The sequence below is a fragment of the Pseudophryne corroboree genome, chromosome 1 (assembly GCF_028390025.1).
Source record: "Pseudophryne corroboree isolate aPseCor3 chromosome 1, aPseCor3.hap2, whole genome shotgun sequence".
NCBI lineage: Eukaryota > Metazoa > Chordata > Amphibia > Anura > Myobatrachidae > Pseudophryne > Pseudophryne corroboree.
This window is the reverse complement of record NC_086444.1, coordinates 775,863,638-775,886,068: the sequence shown is the minus strand read 5'-3', so window position 1 is coordinate 775,886,068 and position 22,431 is coordinate 775,863,638. Positions and strand designations below refer to the sequence as shown.

General features: G+C 47.3%; 1 protein-coding gene across 9 annotated transcripts in view; it reads right to left on the bottom strand.

Moving 5' to 3' along the window:
- Positions 1-22,431, bottom strand: part of RAP1GDS1 (Rap1 GTPase-GDP dissociation stimulator 1) — a 297,477-nt gene that overhangs the window by 103,288 nt on the left and 171,758 nt on the right. For all 9 annotated transcript variants that reach the window (XM_063917603.1, XM_063917632.1, XM_063917621.1 and 6 more), the window contains one exon: positions 21,211-21,336. In XM_063917603.1, coding sequence (XP_063773673.1) covers positions 21,211-21,336 — 126 coding nt within the window. The remainder of the gene's footprint in view (positions 1-21,210; positions 21,337-22,431) is intronic.

The following is a 22,431-nucleotide window of genomic DNA, read 5'->3' as shown; positions in this document are numbered from 1 at the left end:
GCTTGACCAAACTTGAGGTCATCAGAGGCCAAAGTATCGAACTTGTAAAACTTGGCAAACGTGTTCGACCCAGACCAAGTAGCTGCTCGGCAGAGTTGTACAACTGAGACACCCCGGGCAGCCGCCCAGGAAGAGCCCACTTTATGAGTAGAGTGGGCCTTAACAGATTTAGGACACGCCAATCCTGCCGTGGAATAAGCATGCTGGATAGTGAATCTGATCCAGCGTGAAATCGACTGCTTAGAAGCAGGACACTCCATTTTCTTGGGATCAAAGAGAACAAACAGAGTCACTTTTCCTATGACGAGCTGTCCTCTTCACATAAATCTTCAAAGTCCTCACCACATCCAAGGCCTTTGAAGTAATTTGAGGAATCAGTAACCACTGGCACCACAATAGGTTGGTTGATATGGAAAGCAGATACAACCTTAGGCAGGAGCTGTGGACGAGTCCTAAGTTCTGCCCTGTCTTCATGGAAAATCAGATAGGGGCTTTTACAAGATAAAGCCCCCAATTCCGACACGCGTCGTGCAGAAGCCAAGGCCAACAAAGTGACCGCCTTCCACATAAGAAACTTGAGATCAGCCTCCTGTAGAGGCTCAACCAAGCAGATTGCAGGAACTGCAACACCACATCAAGATCCCATGGTGCCGTTGGATGTCTGGATGTGCAGAACCCCTTTCAAAAAGGTCTGAACCTCAGGGAGGACAGCCAATTCTTTTTGGAAGAAGATGGACAAAGCAGAGATCTGGACCTTGATGAAGCCAATCTCAGTCCCATATCCACCTCTGCTTGCAGGAAAAGGAGAAAACGTCCAAGTTGAAACTCCACCGCAGGAAACTTCTTGGCCTCACACCAAGAAACATATTTTTTCCAAATGTGATGGTAATGTTTAGACGTTACCCCCTTCCTAGCCTGTATCAGGGTAGGAATGACCTCACTCGGGATACCCTTCCGTGCCAAGATCTGGGTTTCAACTGCCATGCCGTCAAACTTAGCCGTGGTAAGTCTTGATAAGCGAATGGCCCCTGCAGTAGCAGACCTACCGAAGAGGTAACGGCCTTGGATCTTCCAGCAGAAGATCTGCGTACCAAGCCCTCCTTGGCCAGTCCGGAGCAATGAGGATTGCCAGAACCTTTGTTCTTCTTACAAGTTGAAGAACTTTTGGTATCAGAGGAAGTGGAGGGAACACATACACTGACGGGAACACCAACGGTGTTACCAGAGCGTCCACCGCCACTGCCTGTGGGTCTCTCGACCTGGAACAGTACGTCCGTGTTGAGGCGAGAGGCCATCATGTCTATGTGAGGTACCCCTCACCAACCGGTTACCTCCTCCGGATGGAGGCCCCACTCTCCTGGATGGAGATCGTGTCTGCTGAGTAAGTCTGCTTCCCAGTTGTCTACACCCAGAATGAAGATTGCTGACATCGCCACCGCGTGCCTTTCTGCCCAGAGGAGGATTTTTGACACCTCTGACATGGCAGTCCTGCTCTTCGTTCCGCCTTGACAGTTTATGTAGGCCACTGTGGTCACGTTGTCCGACAGCACCTGAACAGCCCGATACTGTAGAAGGTGTTGACCATTTTCCCTGAAAGGTTTCGCCCAGAGCAATTGCACCCCAACCTCTTAGACTTGCATCTGTGGTTAAAAGGATCCAGTCTTGAATACCAACCCTTCGGCCTTCCAAAAGGTACGGAAGTTGTAGCCAACAGAGGAGAGAAATCCTGGCTTTCGGAGACAGGCGTATCCTTTTGTGCAAGTGTAGGTGAGAGCCCGACCACTGGTCCAAGAGGTCCTGCTGAAAAGGTCGAGCATGAAACCTGCCGTATTGCAGAGCCTCATAGGCGGCAACCATCTTCCCCAGAAGGCATATGAATTGATGAACCGATACCCGGGTAGGCCTTAAGACATCCCGGACCATTGTTTGAATCACCAACACTTTCTCCACCGGGAGAAATAACTTCTGCACTTCCATGTCGAGGATCATTCCCAGGAAAGACAGCCTCCTTGTCGGCCCCAGATGAGACTTCTGAAGGTTCAGGATCCAGCCGTGCTTCCTGAGCAGCTATGTCGTGAGCGCGATGGATCGCAACAACCTCTCCCTGGACGACGCCTTGATCAGGAGATCGTCCAGATATGGAATTGTGTTCACCCCCTGTTTGCGGAGGAGAACCATCATCTCCGCCATCACCTTGGTGAAGATCCTTGGTGCTGTGGAGAGGCCAAACGGCAGCGCCTGGAACTGATAGTGATCGTCCAACAGTGCAAACCTGAGATATGCCTGATGCGGCGACCATATGGGAATGTGGAGGTAAGCATCCTTAATGTCTCGAGACACCAGGAACTTCCCCTCCGTCAGTCCTGAGATGACAGCTCTCAGAGATTCCATCTTGAATTTGATTTAAGTTTAGAATAGGCCGTACCGAACAATCCGGTTTTGGTAACACAAAAAGGTTCGAATAATAACCCTTGTTCCACTGCTGAGGTGGAACTGGAACAATGACCTCTGACACCACCAATTTTCTGATTGCCTCCAGAAGAATTGTTCTGTAAGCCTGACTTGATGAAACGGTGAAGTGGGGGAATTTGAAACTCCAGTCTGTACACCCTGGACACTATATCCAGTACCCAGGGTCCAGACCAGATGACACCCAGACGTGGCTGAACTGCCGGAGTCTTGCCCCCACCTGACCCTCCTCCACAGGCCTAGCTGTCCACCGTCATTCGGAGGACTTAGGGGTATCAGAAGCGGGCTTCTGGGCTTGGGAACCTGCAGGAGCAGGTTTCTTTCCTTTGGCACGACCACCTCTGAAGAAGGTGTTCGAAGGCTTGTTCTTTCTAGGCCTTGCGGGCCGAAAGGACTGTGACGTGGCTGGTGTAAAAGGCTTCTTTGTAGCAAGTGCAGCTAAGGGGAGGAAAGGAGACTTATCCGCGGTAGCAGTGGCAATTCACACATCCAGCAACTCCCCAAAGAGAGCCTGACCTGTATAGGGTAGGCCCTCCACGCTCTTCCTGGATTCCGCGTCCGCAGACCATTGGCGCACCCAGAAACCCCTGCGAGCCTAGACGGACACGGAGGAGATCCCCGCAGCCATGGAACCCAGGTCCTTCATGGAATCTACCAGGAACCCTGCAGAATCCTGAATATGGCGTAAAAATACATCAACGTCACCTTTATCCAGCAAAGTCGACTCATCCTGCAGAGTGATTGACCACCTGGCAATAGCTTTTGCAATCCAAGCACAGGCTATAGTAGGCCGTAATGTAGCCCCGAAAACCGTGTAAATGGATTTTAGCGTAGCATCCACCTTGCGATCTACCGGGTCCTTCAACGCGGTAGATCCCAGAACTGGTAAAACCACCTGTTTTGACAGCCTGGAGACAGAGGCGTCAACTATCGGCGGAGAATACCATTTCTTTCTATCTTCCTCTGGGAAGGGAAAAGCAACCAAGACCTTCTTAGGGATCTGAATATTTTTTTCCCGGAGCTTTCCAGGCTTTTTCAAAGATATCGTTTAATTCTTTGGATGCCGGGAAGGTGAGGGGGGGGGGCTTCTTATTATCTGTAAAAAAAGGCCTCCTCCACCTGTTCAGGAGCCGTGTCAGAAATATGTAAAATATCCCTCACAGCTTCAATCATCAACTGCACCCCCCTAGCAAGTGATGCTGTTCCCCTTGACACATCCCCGTCACCGTCTGCAGTGTCCGAGTCGGTGTCCGTGTCATCCTGCATCAGCATTGCAAGTGCACATTTTTGAGAATGTACCGCAGGAGACCCCGCGAGGAAGCAGTATCTGACTACACAACCATAGAGGATTGTAGGATCTGAGTGGCATGCTCAGTCCTAGCAACCCTGTCAGAAATCTGAGAATTAGTCCTCCTCAGAGAGACCAACCATTTTGGCTCTCTAGCTGGGATCTGCGCTACAACAGTGCAATCCTGATTACATGGTATGGATTCTTCCTGGGAAGACAAATCCTCTGCAGCATATGAAATAGTGTCCCTAGACATGTTGTCACACATACCAAACACCCCACAAACACACAGGGTATTCACTAGACAGAGCTTCCCCTCAAGAATGGCAGAGAGACACAGAGATTGGAGCCAACCCACATACAGCGCTATTAGAGTTATAGGGAGACCCTAACCAGCGCTGACTGTGTCCCTTAATAGGTGACACAGCCTATAATACAGCCTCCCCCCGTCCTTCTACAACCCCCTGGTACCGTACAGATAGCTGGAGTTGCTCTGGAGGGACCTGGACATCCACTAGTACTTATTGCAGGCAGGAGAAATGGCGCTGAACGCAGCTGAGTCTGCTATGAGAAGCTCCGCCCCTTCAATGGCGCTCTCTTCACGCTCTTGAAGATTATACTGGCCTGAGGAAATTTGTGCTGGCTTAGATCCGCGGACCCCGACAGGCTGGAAATGGTCAGTGTAGGGTACCTTGCTGGCTCAGGGTGCCCCTCACAGCGCCGCACCGCAGTACCGCTGAGCCGTCCGGGAGCACAGTTAATACCGCGCTCCCACCCTTAAGCCTACCCTCTTCACAGTGACCCCCCGCTTGTAAGGGGGGACAGTGACTAACTCGCCACACTTCAGCTCAGTGAGGGGGTGGTGGCTGGCTGCCGGGGAGAGCGTTCCCCTGTGGCGGGGCGTGATCTGTCCCCTCTGGTGCTCAACGTCCAGTCAGCGGAAGCAGTGGCTCAAGACCCCACAGGGCGGACACTGCTCCCCCCCCTCAGTCCCTCGATGCAGGGAGGCTGTTGCCAGCAGCCTCCCTGTAAAATAACAAACTCTAAAAAAACTTTTACTAGAGAAGCTCTGTAGAGCTCCCCTAGCTGTGACCGGATCCTTCAAGCACATTTTCTAAACTGAGTCTGGTAGGAGGGGCATAGAGGGAGGAGCCAGCCCACACTATTAAACTCTTAAAGTGCCAATGGCTCCCGGTGGACCCGTCTATACCCATGGTACTAATTTGGACCCCAGCATCCTCTAGGACGTAAGAGAAAAATGCTTATTGTGGTTGAGAATTTTTAGGAAACAAAGACACAAGACATTTCCTTAGTGGCACCATTTGCTGAGACTGAAGTTAAGACTGAATGTTGTAAAGTCTTTTTCTCCGACAATGAGACAAGCTTGGCGAGATTACATGGAGAGATAAATAACTAAAAGGTGCTCATAGACTTGTGGGATTTTGTCCGATTTCAGCGCATCGGGCTGAGAAATCTGCTAAAAGTGGCAAATCACAGGTCAATCCTCTCTGATGCGCTGTCCCATGCTCATCGGATCGGAGCCTGTGGATCGCAGTGGCTGCACTAAAAATTTCTTGGAGGTGGTGGGCTCCGGCAGCCTTGGCTGGGATCACATACGATACATTGTATGCAAAAGGACTGCATACAATGTATCGTATGTGATCCTACCACCTGGGAAGCTGCAGGGCAGTTCAAGGGCAACTTATGAGACTTCTCCCCTCGGAGTAGTCGCACTAGTGTGTGGCCACCTTAACCAATCAGCTCCTAAATGTAATTTTGCAACCACATCCTATAAAGTTAGTTAAAAGCTGAGCGGATGGTACTTTATCTCTCTTCTTTGTATCTCTCTCCATGCTTGGATAAATATCCCCCACCGTGGGGTATATTTACCAAGCAACAAATTTCCAAAACCACCATTTTCCATGGTTTTGCCGGTGGATTTAAAATGGCAATAATATTGAATGCATCACAGATAAGGTTTTACATTTAATATTATTGCCAAAACCTACCTCTTAGTAAACATACTTTACCAATGTTCCTTATCTACTTGTTACCCAAGAACTGTAGAAAGTCGAGGAGGAACCAGATGGCTTTTTTCTGTAATAATGAGTCAACAATGATCCTATAAGAAGTTCCTCATCTACAATGAGATGCAATTTTCCTGTTACGATAATGCCTTCTAGATACTGTGAATGCTAGTATCCTGTGAGCGGCTAGAAGAACGTCTTGGAGAAGTGGATAAATCAAATGAAATACATGAAACAGAAGTGGTGAGCAAGCAGAAAGAATATGAGAAACTAATGATTTTGAGATACAAGAATGTGCATCTTATATATGTAGTAAAGGAAGGAAGGTTTATGGCTCTAACACCTGGAAAATGGCTGTACTAATTCCATATGGAAAGGTCTTGTATAGATGAACTTATGTAGACACCTCATGTTTTAAATCCATATGCATTCTGTACCAGAAAAAAAAAGTGTGTCCTAGTCAAAGGAAAAAAATACAATATTTTTTTCTTTCACAAGACTAAGTTCTGAAATGCCTTCAGTTCCACTGAAAGAGGATAGAACTAAACATTTCACCAAGGTATCTGGGTACTAAGTGATTCTATTTTGTACCCTTGGTTGATGGTGTGCACTCAAACTTGAGTTGTAAGCACCAATGCTTCGTCATTCTTCTAAATCCTGCCACCCACAGGTCTCCTGGAGGTTGGCCTAGAAGAGAGTAATTGTGATGTCTTTTGACCTGGCTTAGCCATCTTGCTACTGAAGAAACAGAGACTGCTTAAACATAGTTTCATCAAACTGCAGAAAATACTGATTCTCTGAAGTGCTGGTAAGAGAAAACTGAAGATAAACGTGTAGTTCTCATATCCTGCATCAACTAATAAGCTTTACCTCCAGTGACTTTGTGAATTGGTGTCCACTTTTTTCACCGAACAGAAACTTGCCAACAAGTAACAGTATGGTTAAACAAATCTTGGTCACAAAAGGCACTCCTGGCAATTTATGCCAGACACAAAAACTTTTGTATGAGAAGTTAATTGCGTCCAATGAAACCTCACAAAAAAATCTATTTCTTCTTACATCACTCCAGAGCTTCTCATTGTATCGTTTACATTTTTTTTTTTACTTTTACATATTTTAAAAAGGGACTCAGAATGATTAGGCCCATACTCTATATACTGCCCTAGACACTGAAGATATACTGTTCCTACTGATTTTTCCATTTTCTTATACAGAGGACCTTTCAGGTGGCCTTCATCTTTTAAGTGCAGGGATTTTCAACCATTATCCTCAAGCACCACTAATAGGTCATGTTTTGTGGAATTCTGTCTGTGCAAACCGAAGGGATAATTACTAACCCAGTAAAGTAGATTAACTCACCTATGTTTAAATTAAAGAAATCCTCAAAACGTGACCTGTTGGTTGTACTTAAGGATCAGGATTAAGAATCCGTTTTAGTGAAATAGTTGGTCTTCTAGCCAGACTGAATACAGTTGCATGAATTTTAGGCACTAATGATCATTTTGAAGCTCTTTCAGATACATCCTTTAAGATTAAATTGAAGTTTGCCCATCTGTAAAGGGTTTGCCATGAACACAGTGAAGTTTGCTAGTTTTCTTCCCTCCAGTAGGCTCTGAAAGAGTACAGTGAAGAAAAAAAGTGTGCTCCTATAAAAAAGAAAAGTTGCTCTTTAGCCTTGTACAGGAGGGCTCTGGCTTCATGCTGTTAAAAAACTCCTTGAAGCTGTATTTTAGCAGAATCAGCCAGCACAGAGCTGTGACTTGGTAGTGACATTATATAGGCCTCTTACCACTCAGCAACAGAAGGAGCAGGATAAATTTCCAGCCTTGTGTTTGCTACTTGGATGTAATATAGCTAGTGAGCCCTGTGAGCCACTCCAGTTCCTGGGACTTTCCACGCTTGCGGAAAAAAGGTACGCCATTTACCTAGTACATAAAGAACTAAAGAAACACTATACCCACTTGTCCCAGTTATCTGACAGGCAAGACAAAATAAATGAGACTGAAGGGAAGGAGGAGTCAAACTATATACCTTCTAGGGGTGTTTCAGTTTCCAGTCTCTAACCCAGCCAGAGGTATCACTGGGGGGAGCGGACTGTGCATGGGTATCACAAAAATGCCGGTTCCTCCTCAGTGACCAGTTGCTGTACTGTTACATTATTATGCAGTGCTCAAGTTCCTGTCAGAGTAGGAGCCGGCGGTGCAGCGAGAGTCCTTGGGGGCAGTCCAGCATATCCAGTAATGCTGGCACACCCCTAGAGTCATGAAAATGAAAGTGTGCAGTAAGGCCACACACCCTTCTCACAAAACCACAATAGTTTGCGGGTGCTCGTGTGGGTATATTATCTGCCTCCTGATCACCTGCAGCCCCAGCACCAACCCCTTCTTCTCCCGGTCACCGCACTGCTCACACCACACAGGATCTCACCTCTTCCTGCCAGACTGAATCACCTTCTTCTTCCACTGGTAAGTGGCCACATGTGTCCCTGATGCCCCCGTTGTGTGATGTGGGACCGTCTGCTGGTTTCTGCATCAGTTTCCTGGTTACTGCTGCTACTTGTTGCCGAGATGGCAAATAATCTGGGGTTGCAGCATAGTTTATGGAGGAAGGGGTGCATGTATATGGCAGGAGCATTACAGATGGAGCCAGCTGCATTGCAGGCAGGGGCGAGCTGCATCTTTAGGCGCGCCTGCGCGTCCACATCCCATACAAGCCCGACGATCAACCTCGCCGTGCATGCCTAGTCACAGACGGAGCGTGGCTCCATCTGTATATGGAGGAGGGGGTGCCCTGTATATAGGGGGCACTATACGAAAAAGTATGGGGTACAGTGTGTATATAGGGGCAGTATACGGTGGGGGGTGCAGAATATGGAAGGATGGGGGTGCAGTCAATATAAGGGCAGTATATGGTGGGGGGTGCAGTGCACATAGAGTGTGTGTGTGTGTGTGTGTGTGTGTGTGTGTGTGTGTGTGTGTGTGTGTGTGTGTGTGTGTGTGTGTGTCACACAGAGGTGACTATATTGAAAAAATCTGCATCTCTCTCTCTCTCTCCACTGGCCCTATCTGCCCCTACCACTCCACTCTCTCCCCAGGCCCTATCTAACCCAACCCCTCAAGTGTTATTTAATAATTATAACTTGTCATTTAAAAGTGGACCCTTGGGGCAGTTTTACCTACAAAGCAGTTTTAACCAATGAGTTTAAAGCGGAAACAGAAATAAATGCTAAACCAGCCTGGTTTAGCATTTGTTTCTGACGCCACTTTAAACCCATTGATCAATGTCACTTTGAAAAACTGAAGCATAGTAAATCTACCCCTTGGCACACAATAAAATGTTGAGAAATTAGATAAACACTCAAAAATGCTTACTAACTATTATACTATACAGACCTGTCAATTGGCACAGCAATGCTACCAAATAAATGAAAGATACGCATACCATCATGAAAAGCAAAACAAAACTTTAATATGGATGGTGTGGATGAGCTGTGTAGGTGTATTGTTCGTGTTTTCCTCCCAAAATAACGTATGATAATATAGAGATATTTTTATTTAAATAAAGCTTCTAAATTAAGTCTCAAGTTATAGCCTCAAGTTATATGTCTCAAGTTATATATAGTCTCAAGTTATATGCTATTATGAAAAGTTTGATAGTATGATACAATGTAGGTGGGTGGGTGGGTGAAAAGCTAGGTACACACTATACAATTATCTGGCAAATAATCTGTCAGATCTACAGTAACTGGTTGGAATGAAAATCTGGTAATGGATGAGAGCAAATTACAATCTATCATTTGTTCCCAAGCACTGCAAAACGGTCAAAAACAGTCATTCATCCAAGTTGGTTAACAGATTTTGGTCGTTTTCCAGTGTTTGGGAACAAATGATGGATTGTACCTTGATCTCGTCCATTACTGTACCAGATTTTCATTCCAACCAGCTACATCTGGCAGATTATCTGACAAATAATTGTATAGTGTGCACCTAACTAAAGTTGAGTGTACATTGGAGCAGCCTCAGCAGGTGTGGGATAAAAAAAACTTGTAAATTGACTAGATTATGTAGAGAAACGTGGGACCCTCCTACCAATAAATCCACTTACCAATAAACACTTAACTGACAATTTTTCATTCAAAACCACTCATATAGTTGTTTTTTTATTTTACATTTTAATTTCATATAGTTTAAAAAAGTATTTTTATTTATATTTAAATAATAAGATTTTAAACCTACCGGTAAATCTATTTCTCCTAGTCCGTAGAGAATGCTGGGGACTCCGTAAGGACCATGGGGTATAGACGGGCTCCGCAGGAGACATGGGCACCTAAAAAGAACTTTTCCTATGGGTGTGCACTGGCTCCTCCCTCTATGCCCCTCCTCCAGACCTCAGTTAGAGAACTGTGCCCAGAGGAGATGGACAATACAAGGCAGGATTTAAAAATCCAAGGGCAAGATTCATACCAGCCCACACCAATCATACCATGTAACCTGGAACATACATAACCAGTTAACTGTATGAACAACAACAGTGACGGTCCAAGACCGACTCCAACTGTAACATAACCCTTATGTAAGCAACAACTATTTACAAGTCTTGCAGAGTTTCCGCATTGGGACGGGCGCCCAGCATCCTCTACGGACTAGGAGAAATAGATTTACCGGTAGGTTTAAAATCTTATTTTCTCTTACGTCCTAGAGGATGCTGGGGACTCCGTAAGGACCATGGGGTTTATACCAAAGCTCCCAATCGGGCGGGAGAGTGCGAATGACTCTGCAGCACCGACTGAGCAAAAGCTAGGTCCTCATCAGCCAGGGTATCAAACTTGTAGAATTTAGCAAAGGTGTTTGACCCCGACCAAGTCGCCGCACGGCAAAGCTGCAATGCCGAGACGCCTCGGGCAGCCGCCCAAGAAGAGCCCACCTTCCTAGTGGAATAAGCCTTAACCGAATTTGGAACCGGCAATCCAGCCGTAGAATGAGCCTGCTGAATCGTATTACAGATCCAGCGAGCAATAGTCTGCTTCGAAGCAGGTGTGACAATCTTATTAGCAGCATACAGGACAAACAGTGCTTCTGTTTTCCTAAGTCTAGCCGTTCTGGCTACATAAATCTTCAAAGCCCTGACTACGTCCAGGGACCTGGAATCCTCCAAGTCACTCGGAGCCACAGGCACCACGATAGGTTGGTTCAGATGGAATGAAGAAATCACCTTAGGCAAAAATTGAGGGCGTGTCATCAATTCCGCTCTATCCACATGAAAAATCAAGTAGGGGCTCTTGTGAGACAAGGCCGCCAATTCTGACACTCGCCTTGCCGATGCCAAGGCCAACAACATGACCACCTCCCAGGTAAGAAATTTCAACTCAACCTTGTTAAGTGGTTCAAACCAGTGTGATTTTAGGAACTGCAACACCACGTTCAGGTCCCACAATGCCACTGGAGGCACATAAGGAGGCTGGATGTGCAGCACTTCCTTTACAAACGTCTGGACTTCTGGAAGAGAAGCCAATTCCTTCTGAAAGAAAATCGAAAGGGACGAAATTTGTACCTTAACAGAACCTAATTTCAGTCCCATATCCACTCCTGTCTGCAGGAAGTGGAGAAAACTCCCCAGATGAAAATCTTCCATAGGCGCGTTCTTGGTTTCACACCAAGACACATATTATCACCGTATCTGGCGAAAGTGTTTCACCGTCACCTCATTCCTAGCCTTTATTAAAGTAGGGATGACCTCCTCCGGAATCCCCTTCTCCGCTAGGATTCGGCGTTCAACCGCCATGCCGTCAAACGTAACCGCGGTAAGCCTTGGAATATACAGGGCCCCTGTTGCAAGAGGTCCTCCCTCAGAGTGAGAGGCCAGGGATCTCCTGCGAGCATCTCTTGAAGATATGAGTTTGTGATGAGAGGAAGAGGAGGAAACACCCACGGCGTTACCAGGGCGTCTACTGCTACTGCCTGAGGGTCCCGAGACCTGGCACAATACCTTTGAAGCTTTTTGTTGAGGCGTGACGCCATCATGTCTATTTGAGGAATTCCCCAAAGACGTGTTATGTCTGCAAAGACTTCTTGATGAAGTCCCCACTCTCCTGGATGGAGATCGTGTCTGCTGAGTAAGTCTGCTTCCCAGTTGTCCACTCCCGGAATGAAGACAGCAGACAGAGCGCTTACGTAATTTTAAGCCCAGCAAAGAATCCTTGTGGCTTCCGCTATCGCGACTCTGCTTCTTGTCCCGCCTTGGCGGTTCACATGAGCCACTGCTGTGACATTGTCTGATTGAATCAGAACTGGTAGGTTTCGAAGAAGACTCTCCGTTTGTCGAAGGCCGTTGTATATGGCCCTGAGTTCCAACACATTGATGTGTAGACAGAACTCCTGGTCTGACCACAGTCCCTGAAAATTTCTTCCTTGGGTGACTGCTCCCCACCCTTGGAGGCTCGCGTCCGTGGTTACCAGGATCCAGTCCTGAATTCCGAACCTGCGACCCTCCAGCAGGTGAGCACTTTGCAGCCACCATAGGAGAGACACCCTGGCCCCTGGGGACAGAGTTATTTTCCGATGTAAGTGCAGATGCGACCCGGACCATTTGTCCAGAAGGTCCCATTGAAACGTCTTCGCATGGAACCTGCCGAAGGGGATGGCCTCGTAGGCCACCACCCTTTTTCCCAGAACTCGAGTGTATTGATGAACTGACACCCTTTTCGGTTTTAGCAGGTCTCTGACCATGTTCTGGATGTCCTGGGCTTTTTCCAACGGGAGAAAAACCTTCATTTGTTCCGTATCCAGTATCATACCTAGGAACGTTAGTCGAGTTGTCGGAATCAACTGTGACTTCGGTAGATTCAGAATCCAAACGTGTTGCTGGCGCACTCTCAGAGAGAGCGTTACACTGCTCAGCAATTTCTCTCTTGATCTCGTCTTTATCAGGAGATCGTCCAAGTATGGGATAATTGTGACTCCATGCTTGCGCAGGACCACCATCATTTCCGCCATTATCTTGATGAAAATCCTTGGGACCGTGGAAAGCCCAAACGGCAAAGTCTGAAATTGGTAATGACAATCCTGTACAGCGAATCTCAGGTACTCCTGATGGGAGGGATATATGGGGACATGAAGGTACGCATCCTTTATGTCCAGTGACACCATAAACTCCCCCTCCTCCATACTGGCTATAATCGCCCTGAGCGATTCCATCTTGAATTTGAATCTTTTCATGTACAGGTTTAGGGATTTTAGATTCAAAATAGGTTTTACCGAACCGTCCGGTTTCGGGACCACAAAGAGGGTTGAGTAGTAGCCTCTTCCCTGCTGGTTCAAGGGAACCCTGATAATTACTCGCTGTAGACACAGCGTTTGAATTGCAGCTAACACTACATTCCGATCTGGTGTAGTAGCTGGTAATGCCGACTTGAAAAATCGTCGCGGGGGCACCTCCTCAAATTCCAGTTTGTAACCCTGGGAAACTATTTCCAACACCCAAGGATTCAGGTCTGAGCTGACCCAGGCCTGGCTGAAAAGTCGAAGACGTGCCCCCACCGGTGCGGAGTCCCGCAGGGGAGCCCCAGCGTCATGCCAAGGATTTTGTAGTAGCTGGGGAGGACTTTTGTTCCTGGGCACCGGCCGAAGTGGGTGCTCTTTTCCCTCTAGCCTTATCTCTGGCAAGGAAGGAGGACCCCCGACCTCTTCTGGACTTTTGCAACCGAAAGGACTGCATCTGATACGGTGGTATTTTCTTTTGCCGTTGGGGAATAAATGGTAAAAAAAAATTATTTACCTGCGGTAGCTGTGGAAACCAGGTCCGTCAGCCCATCCCCAAACAATACGTCTGCCTTATAGGGTAGGACTTCCATATGCTTTTTTGAATCCGCATCCCCCGTCCATTGGCGAGTCCATAAGGATCGTCTCGCTGAGATAGACATGGCATTGGAAGCCAGCAATCCAATATCCCTTTGGAGCATCTCTCATAAATAAGACTGCATCTTTAATATATGGGCTAGAATTAACAATACAGTATCTCTATCCATGGTACCAAATTCAGCGGTTAGATCATCTGTCCATGCTGAAATTGCGCTACATACCCATGCCGACGCAATTGTTGGTCTTCGCACAGCTCCAGTATGCGAATAAATAGACTTTAAAGTAGTCTCCTGCCTGCGATCCGCAGGATCCTTGAGGGTCGCTGTGTCTGGAGACGGTAGCGCCACTTTCTTGGACAGACGCGTTAAGGCCTTGTCCACAGTGGGAGGTGATTCCCAACGCACCCTGTCCTGTTTAGGGAAGGGGTATGCCATATAAATTCTTTTGGGGATCTGCGGTCTCTTTTCCGGAGTCTCCCAAGCCTTTTCAAATAATAAGAATTTACTTACCGATAATTCTATTTCTCGGAGTCCGTAGTGGATGCTGGGGTTCCTGAAAGGACCATGGGGAATAGCGGCTCCGCAGGAGACAGGGCACAAAAGTAAAGCTTTCCGATCAGGTGGTGTGCACTGGCTCCTCCCCCTATGACCCTCCTCCAAGCCAGTTAGGTACTGTGCCCGGACGAGCGTACACAATAAGGGAGGAATTTTGAATCCCGGGTAAGACTCATACCAGCCACACCAATCACACCGTACAACTTGTGATCTAAACCCAGTTAACAGTATGATAACAGCGGAGCCTCTGAAAAGATGGCTCACAACAATAATAACCCGATTTTTGTAACTATGTACAAGTATTGCAGATAATCCGCACTTGGGATGGGCGCCCAGCATCCACTACGGACTCCGAGAAATAGAATTATCGGTAAGTAAATTCTTATTTTCTCTATCGTCCTAGTGGATGCTGGGGTTCCTGAAAGGACCATGGGGATTATACCAAAGCTCCCAAACGGGCGGGAGAGTGCGGATGACTCTGCAGCACCGAATGAGAGAACTCCAGGTCCTCCTTAGCCAGGGTATCAAATTTGTAGAATTTAGCAAACGTGTTTGCCCCTGACCAAGTAGCTGCTCGGCAAAGTTGTAAAGCCGAGACCCCTCGGGCAGCCGCCCAAGATGAGCCCACCTTCCTTGTGGAATGGGCATTTACATATTTTGGCTGTGGCAGGCCTGCCACAGAATGTGCAAGCTGAATTGTATTACACATCCAACTAGCAATAGTCTGCTTAGAAGCAAGAGCACCCAGTTTGTTGGGTGCATACAGGATAACAGCAAGTCAGTTTTCCTGACTCCAGCCGTCCTGGAACATTTTTTCAGGGCCCTGACAACATCTAGCAACTTGGAGTCCTCCAAGTCCCTAGTAGGTGCAAGGCACCACAATAAGCTGGTTCAGGTGAAACACTGACACCACCTTAGGGAGAGAACTGGGGACGAGTCCGCAGCTCTGCCCTGTCCGAATGGACAAACAGATATGGGCTTTTTTGAGAAAAAACCACCAATTTGACACTCGCCTGGTCCAGGCCAGGGCCAAGAGCATGGTCACTTTTCATGTGAGATGCTTCAAATCCACAGATTTGACTGGTTTTAAACCAATGTGATTTGAGGAATCCCAGAACTACGTTGAGATCCCACAGTGCCACTGGAGGCACAAAAGGGGGTTGTATATGCAATACTCCCTTGACAAACTTCTGGACTTCAGGAACTGAAGCCAATTCTTTCTGGAAGAAAATCGACAGGGCCGAAATTTGAACCTTAATGGACCCCAATTTGAGACCCATAGACACTCCTGTTTGCAGGAAATGCAGGAAACGACCGAGTTGAAATTTCTTTGTGGGGCCTTCCTGGCCTCACACCACGCAACATATTTTCGCCACATGTGGTGATAATGTTGTGCGGTCACCTCCTTTCTGGCTTTGACCAGGGTAGGAATGACCTCTTCCGGAATGCCTTTTTCCCTTAGGATCCGGCTTTCCACCGCCATGCCGACAAACGCAGCTGCGGTAAGTCTTGGAACAGACATGGTACTTGCTGAAGCAAGTCCCTTCTTAGCGGCAGAGGCCATAAGACCTCTGTAAGCATCTCTTGAAGTTCCGGGTACCAAGTCCTTCTTGGCCAATCCGGAGCCATGAGTATAGTTCTTACTCCTCTACGTCTTATAGTTCTCAGCACCTTAGGTATGAGAAGCAGAGGAGGGAACACATACACCGACTGGTACACCCACGGTGTTACCAGAACGTCCACAGCTATTGCCTGAGGGTCTCTTGACCTGGCGCAATACCTGTCCCGTTTTTTGTTCAGACGGGACGCCATCATGTCCACCTTTGGTATTTCCCAACGGTTTACAATCATGTGGAAAAAACTTCCCGATGAAGTTTCCACTCTCCCGGGTGGAGGTCGTGCCTGCTGAGGAAGTCTGCTTCCCAGTTTCCATTCCCGGGATGAAACACTGCTGACAGTGCTATCACATGATTTTCCGCCCAGCGAAAAGTCCTTGCAGTTTTTGCCATTGCCCTCCTGCTTCTTGTGTCGCCCTGTCTGTTTACGTGGGCGACTGCCGTGATGTTTTTCCCACTGGATCAATACCGGCTGACCTTGAAGCAGAGGTCTTGCTAAGCTTAGAGCATTATAAATTTACCCTTAGCTCCAGTATATTTATGTGGAGAAAAGTCTCCAGACTTGATCACACTCCCTGGAAATTTTTTCCTTGTGTGACTGCTCCCCAGCCTCTCGGGCTGGGCTCCGTGGTCACAAGCATCCAATCCTGAATGCCGAATCTGCGGCCCTCTAGAAGATGAGCACTCTATAACCACCACAGGAGAGACACCCTTGTCCTTGGATATAGGGTTATCCGCTGATGCATCTGAAGATGCGATCCGGACCATTTGTCCAGCAGATCCCACTGAAAAGTTCTTGCGTGAAATCTGCCGAATGGAATTGCTTCGTAGGAAGCCACCATTTTTACCAGGACCCTTGTGCAATGATGCACTGTTTTTAGGAGGTTCCTGACTAGCTCGGATAACTCCCTGGCTTTCTCTTCCGGGAGAAACACCTTTTTCTGGACTGTGTCCAGAATCATCCCTAGGCACAGCAGACGTGTCGTCGGGATCAGCTGCGATTTTGGAATATTTAGAATCCACCCGTGCTGTTGTAGCAGTATCCGAGATAGTGCTACTCCGACCTCCAACTGTTCCCTGGACTATGCCCTTATCAGGAGATCGTCCAAGTAAGGGATAATTAAGACGCCTTTTCTTTGAAGAAGAATCATCATTTCGGCCATTACCTTGGTAAAGACCCGGGGTGCCGTGGACAATCCAAACGGCAGCGTCTGAAACTGATAGTGACAGTTCTGCACCACGAACCTGAGGTACCCTTAGTGAGAAGGGCAAATTTGGGACATAGAGGTAAGCATCCCTGATGTCCCGGGACACTATATAGTCCCCTTCTTCCTGGTTCGTTATCACTGCTCTGAGTGACTCCATCTTGATTTGAACCTTTGCAAGTGTTCAAAAAATTTTTTAGAATAAGTCTCACCTAGCCTTCTGGCTTCAGTACCACAATATAGTGTGGAATAATACCCCTTTTCTTGTAGTAGGAGGGGTAATTTAATTATCACCTGCTGGGAATACAGCTTGTGAATTTTTCCCATACTGCCTCCTTGTCGGAGGGAGACCTTGGTAAAGCAGACTTCAGGAGCCTGCGAAGGGGAAACGTCTCGACATTCCAATCTGTACCCCTGGGATACTACTTGTAGGATCCAGGGGTCCTGTACGGTCTCAGCGCCATGCTGAGAACTTGTCAGAAGCGGTGGAACGCTTCTGTTCCTGGGAATGGGCTGCCTGCTGCAGTCTTCTTCCCTTTCCTCTATCCCTGGGCAGATATGATCTTATAGGGACGAAAGGACTGAGGCTGAAAAGACGGTGTCTTTTTCTGCAGAGATGTGACTTAGGGTAAAAACGGCGGATTTTCCAGCAGTTGCCGTGGCCACCAGGTCCGATGGACCGACCCCAAATAACTCCTCTTCCTTTATACGGCAATACACCTTTGTGCCGTTTGGAATCTGCATCACCTGACCACTGTCGTGTCCATAACATCTTCTGGCAGATATGGACATCGCATTTACTCTTGATGCCAGAGTGCAAATATCCCTCTGTGCATCTCGCATATATAGAAATGCATCCTTTAAATGCTCTATAGTCAATAAAATACTGTCCCTGTCAAGGGTATCAATATTTTTAGTCAGGGAATCCGACCAAGCCACCCCAGCTCTGCACATCCAGGCTGAGGCGATCGCTGGTCGCAGTATAACACCAGTATGTGTGTATATACTTTTTATGATATTTTCCAGCCTCCTGTCAGCTGGCTCCTTGAGGACGGCCCTATCTATAGACGGTACCGCCACTTGTTTTGATAAGCGTGTGAGCGCCTTATCCACCCTAAGGGGTGTTTCCCAACGCGCCCTAACTTCTGGCGGGAAAGGGTATACCGCCCATAATTTTCTATCGGGGGGAACCCACGCATCATCACACACTTTATTTAATTTATCTGATTCAGGAAAAACTACGGTAGTTTTTTCACATCCCACATAATACCCTCTTTTGTGGTACTTGTAGTATCAGAAATATGTAACACCTCCTTCATTGCCTTTAACGTGTGGCCCTAATAAGGAATACGTTTGTTTATTCACCGTCGACACTGGATTCAGTGTCCCTGTCTGTGTCTGTGTCGACCGACTAAAATAAACGGGCGTTTTAAAACCCCTGACGGTGTTTTTGAGACGTCTGGACCGGTACTAATTGTCGGCCGTCTCATGTCGTCAACCGACCTTGCAGCGTGTTGACATTATCACGTAATTCCCTAAATAAGCCATCCATTCCGGTGTCGACTCCCTAGAGAGTGACATCACCATTACAGGCAATTGCTCCGCCTCCTCACCAACATCGTCCTCATACATGTCGACACACACGTACCGACACACAGCACACACACAGGGAATGCTCTGATAGAGGACAGGACCCACTAGCCCTTTGGAGAGACAGAGGGAGAGTTTACCAGCACACACCAAAAATGTTATAATTATATAGGGACAACCTTATATAAGTGTTTTCCCTTATAGCATCTTTTTTATATATTTCTAACGCCAATTTAGTGCCCCCCCTCTCTGTTTTAACCCTGTTTCTGTAGTACAGTGCAGGGGAGAGCCTGGGAGCCTTCCCTCCAGCCTTTCTGTGAGGGAAAATGGCGCTGTGTGCTGAGGAGATAGGCCCCGCCCCTTTTTCGGCGGCCTCGTCTCCCGCTCTTAACGGATTCTGGCAGGGGTTAAATATCTCCATATAGCCTCCGGAGGCTATATGTGAGGTATTTTTAGCCAAAATAGGTATTCATTTGCCTCCCAGGGCGCCCCCCTCCCAGCGCCCTGCACCCTCAGTGACTGCCGTGTGAAGTGTGCCGAGAGGAAAATGGCGCACAGCTGCAGTGCTGTGCGCTACCTTTAGAAGACTGAGGAGTCTTCTGCCGCCGATTCTGGACCTCTTCTTACTTCAGCATCTGCAAGGGGGCCGGCGGCAAGGCTCCGGTGACCATCCAGGCTGTACCTGTGATCGTCCCTCTGGAGCTGATGTCCAGTAGCCAAGAAGCCAATCCATCCTGCACGCAGGTGAGTTCACTTCTTCTCCCCTAAGTCCCTCGTTGCAGTGATCCTGTTGCCAGCAGGACTCACTGTAAAATAAAAAACCTAAGCTAAACTTTTCTAAGCAGCTCTTTAGGAGAGCCACCTAGATTGCACCCTTCTCGGCCGGGCACAAAAATCTAACTGGCTTGGAGGAGGGTCATAGGGGGAGGAGCCAGTGCACACCACCTGATCGGAAAGCTTTACTTTTGTGCCGTGTCTCCTGCGGAGCCGCTATTCCCCATGGTCCTTTCAGGAACCCCAGCATCCACTAGGACGATAGAGAAAACTCATTTAGTTCATGAGATGTGGGAAAATTTATAATCTGTTTCTTTCCCTTAAACATGTGTACCCTCGTGTCTGGAACAGAGGGTTCATCAGCAATATGCAACACATTCCTTATTGCCACAATCATACACTGAATGCTTTTTGTCACCTTAGGGTGCAATTTTACTTCATCATAGTCGACACTGGAATCAGAGTCCGTGTCGGTAGTAGTGTCCACAATTTGTGCCAAGGGACGTTTTTGAGACCCCGACGGGCCCTGTGAGTCGGTCCAATCCGAGGATTGACCCCCTGATGCCTCCCCTGATTCAGCCTGATCAAGCCTCTTATGTAAAGAAGCCACACTTGCATTCAACATATGCCACATGTCCATCCATTCCTGAGTCGGCACAACTGATGGGGACACACCACTCATTTGCTCCACCTCCTCCTTGGAGAAGCCTTCCGCCTCAGACATGTCGACACGCACGTACCGACACCCCACACACACAGAAAAATACCTATAAGGGGACAAATCCCCAACCAGGCCCTTTGGAGAGACAGAGAGAGAGTATGCCAGCACACACCCAGCGCTCAAATAACACTGGAAAAACAAAATGACCAGATAGTGCTTTTTTTATATACTATCCAAATTCCCACTCACTGCGTTACCAATGTGCCCCCCCTCCTCTTTTTCCAGCCTGTGAAGTGTTCAGCAGGGGCGAGACCGGGGAGCCAGCGTTCTCATGCAGCTTCTGTGGAGAAAATGGTGCTGGTTAGTGCTGAGGATCAAGCTCCGCCCCCCCAACGGCGGGCTTCGGTCCCAGTGCAGTTGTAATAAAATGGCGGGGGATCTGTGATTTACTGTCTAATCATACTCTATTGTGCCCAAAATTGAGGATTATTGCTGCCCAGGGCACAATTACCTCACGAAGATCTGAAGTCTTCTGCCGCCTGATATGTCTTCTATCTTCTCATACTCACCCGGCTTCTATCTTCCGGCATCTGTGAGGAGGACGGCGGCGCGGCTCCGGGACGAACCCCAGGGTGAGACCTGTGTTCCGACTCCCTCTGGAGCTAATGGTGTCCAGTAGCCTAAGAAGCAGAGCCTATCAGTTAAGTAGGTATGCTTCTCTCCCCTCAGTCCCACGATGCAGGGAGCCTGTTGCCAACAGGACTCCCTGAAAATAAAAAAACCTAACAAAATTCTTTTTCTACAGAAAACTCAGGAGAGCTCTCTGCAGTGTACCCTTTCTCCTCTGGGCACAGAATCTAACTGAGGTCTGGAGGAGGGGCATAGAGGGAGGAGCCAGTGCACACCCATAGGAAGTGTTCTTTTTAGGTGCCCATGTCTCCTGCGGAGCACGTCTATACCCCATGGTCCCCAGCATCCTCTAGGACGTAAGAGAAATTATATTATGCACATCTGGAGAACTGATCTGTTCGTCAAAAACTGGGGGATGCAGTGGGGCGTCACGGTTGCATGTGATCCGACCATGCTAGTTAAGTGATTAAAAGAACATTTTACTAGTAAAACTGTAATAAAACATTTGTCCTTAAGCAATCATTCTAAATTAATTCTCACCATTTTCAGCCAAAGGAGCCAGAACTTCAAAAATCATCTCTCTCTTTTCATGTTCTGTTTGCTTTTTAAAAAGTTTTACAAGTTCATCTGCAACATTTGTAGAAGCAAACTGCTCTTTACTGGATTCTAAATATATGAATAAAAAAAATAAAAAAAAGATTAAAGAGGAAACATTCAGGTATGTACAACTGGTCACCTGGTGATTTTGATAAAAATATTAGTCAATTGCATTCTATGTATAAAGTCACATACTAACAATCCTAGGATAAATGGGCATTTTATGGTGACGTAGAACACTTACAAGACCACTTTCATTCAGCCAGCTCTTGTTACCTGACAAGCATCAGCATGCTTCCTGTCCCTTTCTCCTTTACCTTATTCTATTTTTGGCTCAGGTTTTGGGTTTTCTTGTTAAAAAAAAAAAGACAAAAACAAACAAACTTCAAATTGGCCACAAATGGGACCAAAACAATCAGCATTTTTGATCAAGCTCTGATTGCCCAGATGCCATGCAGTTCTACACACCAGCGACCAAGTAATACCTGCTTGGTCATTGACTATTTTGCTAGTGTGGTGTAATCAGCTGATTGCTCCAATTTGCATTCCATAGGTTCTGAACAGCCATATCTGTGCATCTTGTGTAGCATATATTGTTTAACTAGACTAGGAAATATGGATAAATTTAAAGAACTCTTTACTGTGAGCTCTCCTTACTCAGTTATATCAGAAGTTATACATCATAAGCCCACTTTCAAATACATGAATAGGTGGTATGCAGTTATATTCCTGACTGTTGGGATCCCGGCAGTCTAAATCCTGACAGCTATTGAAATGTAGACGGTCAGAATCCCGACCACCAGCCAGGAACACCACTTGTGTGGTGGTCCACGCCACCACCAGAGCAGAGGGGGAATAGAACCTTCCTTCGCCACCGGGCCCGCAGCGTGCTCTTGAGGTCGGGATTCTGGTGTCGGTATTTTGACTGCCGGGATCCAGTCAGTTAGGAAATCATACTGATCTCAAATAGATGGCCCTTACATGGACTCTGGATATAAAGGACATCTAGTCCTACAGAGAGGCACAGTCTACTAGAGCACTCCATACTGCAAAATAGTAGAATATGGGTTACCATGTTATTCAAGTTATAGAGGAGAATGGAAGGGATATTCAGTAAATGATTCCTCTAAGAAAGCAGCATTTATTATTATTATTATTATTATT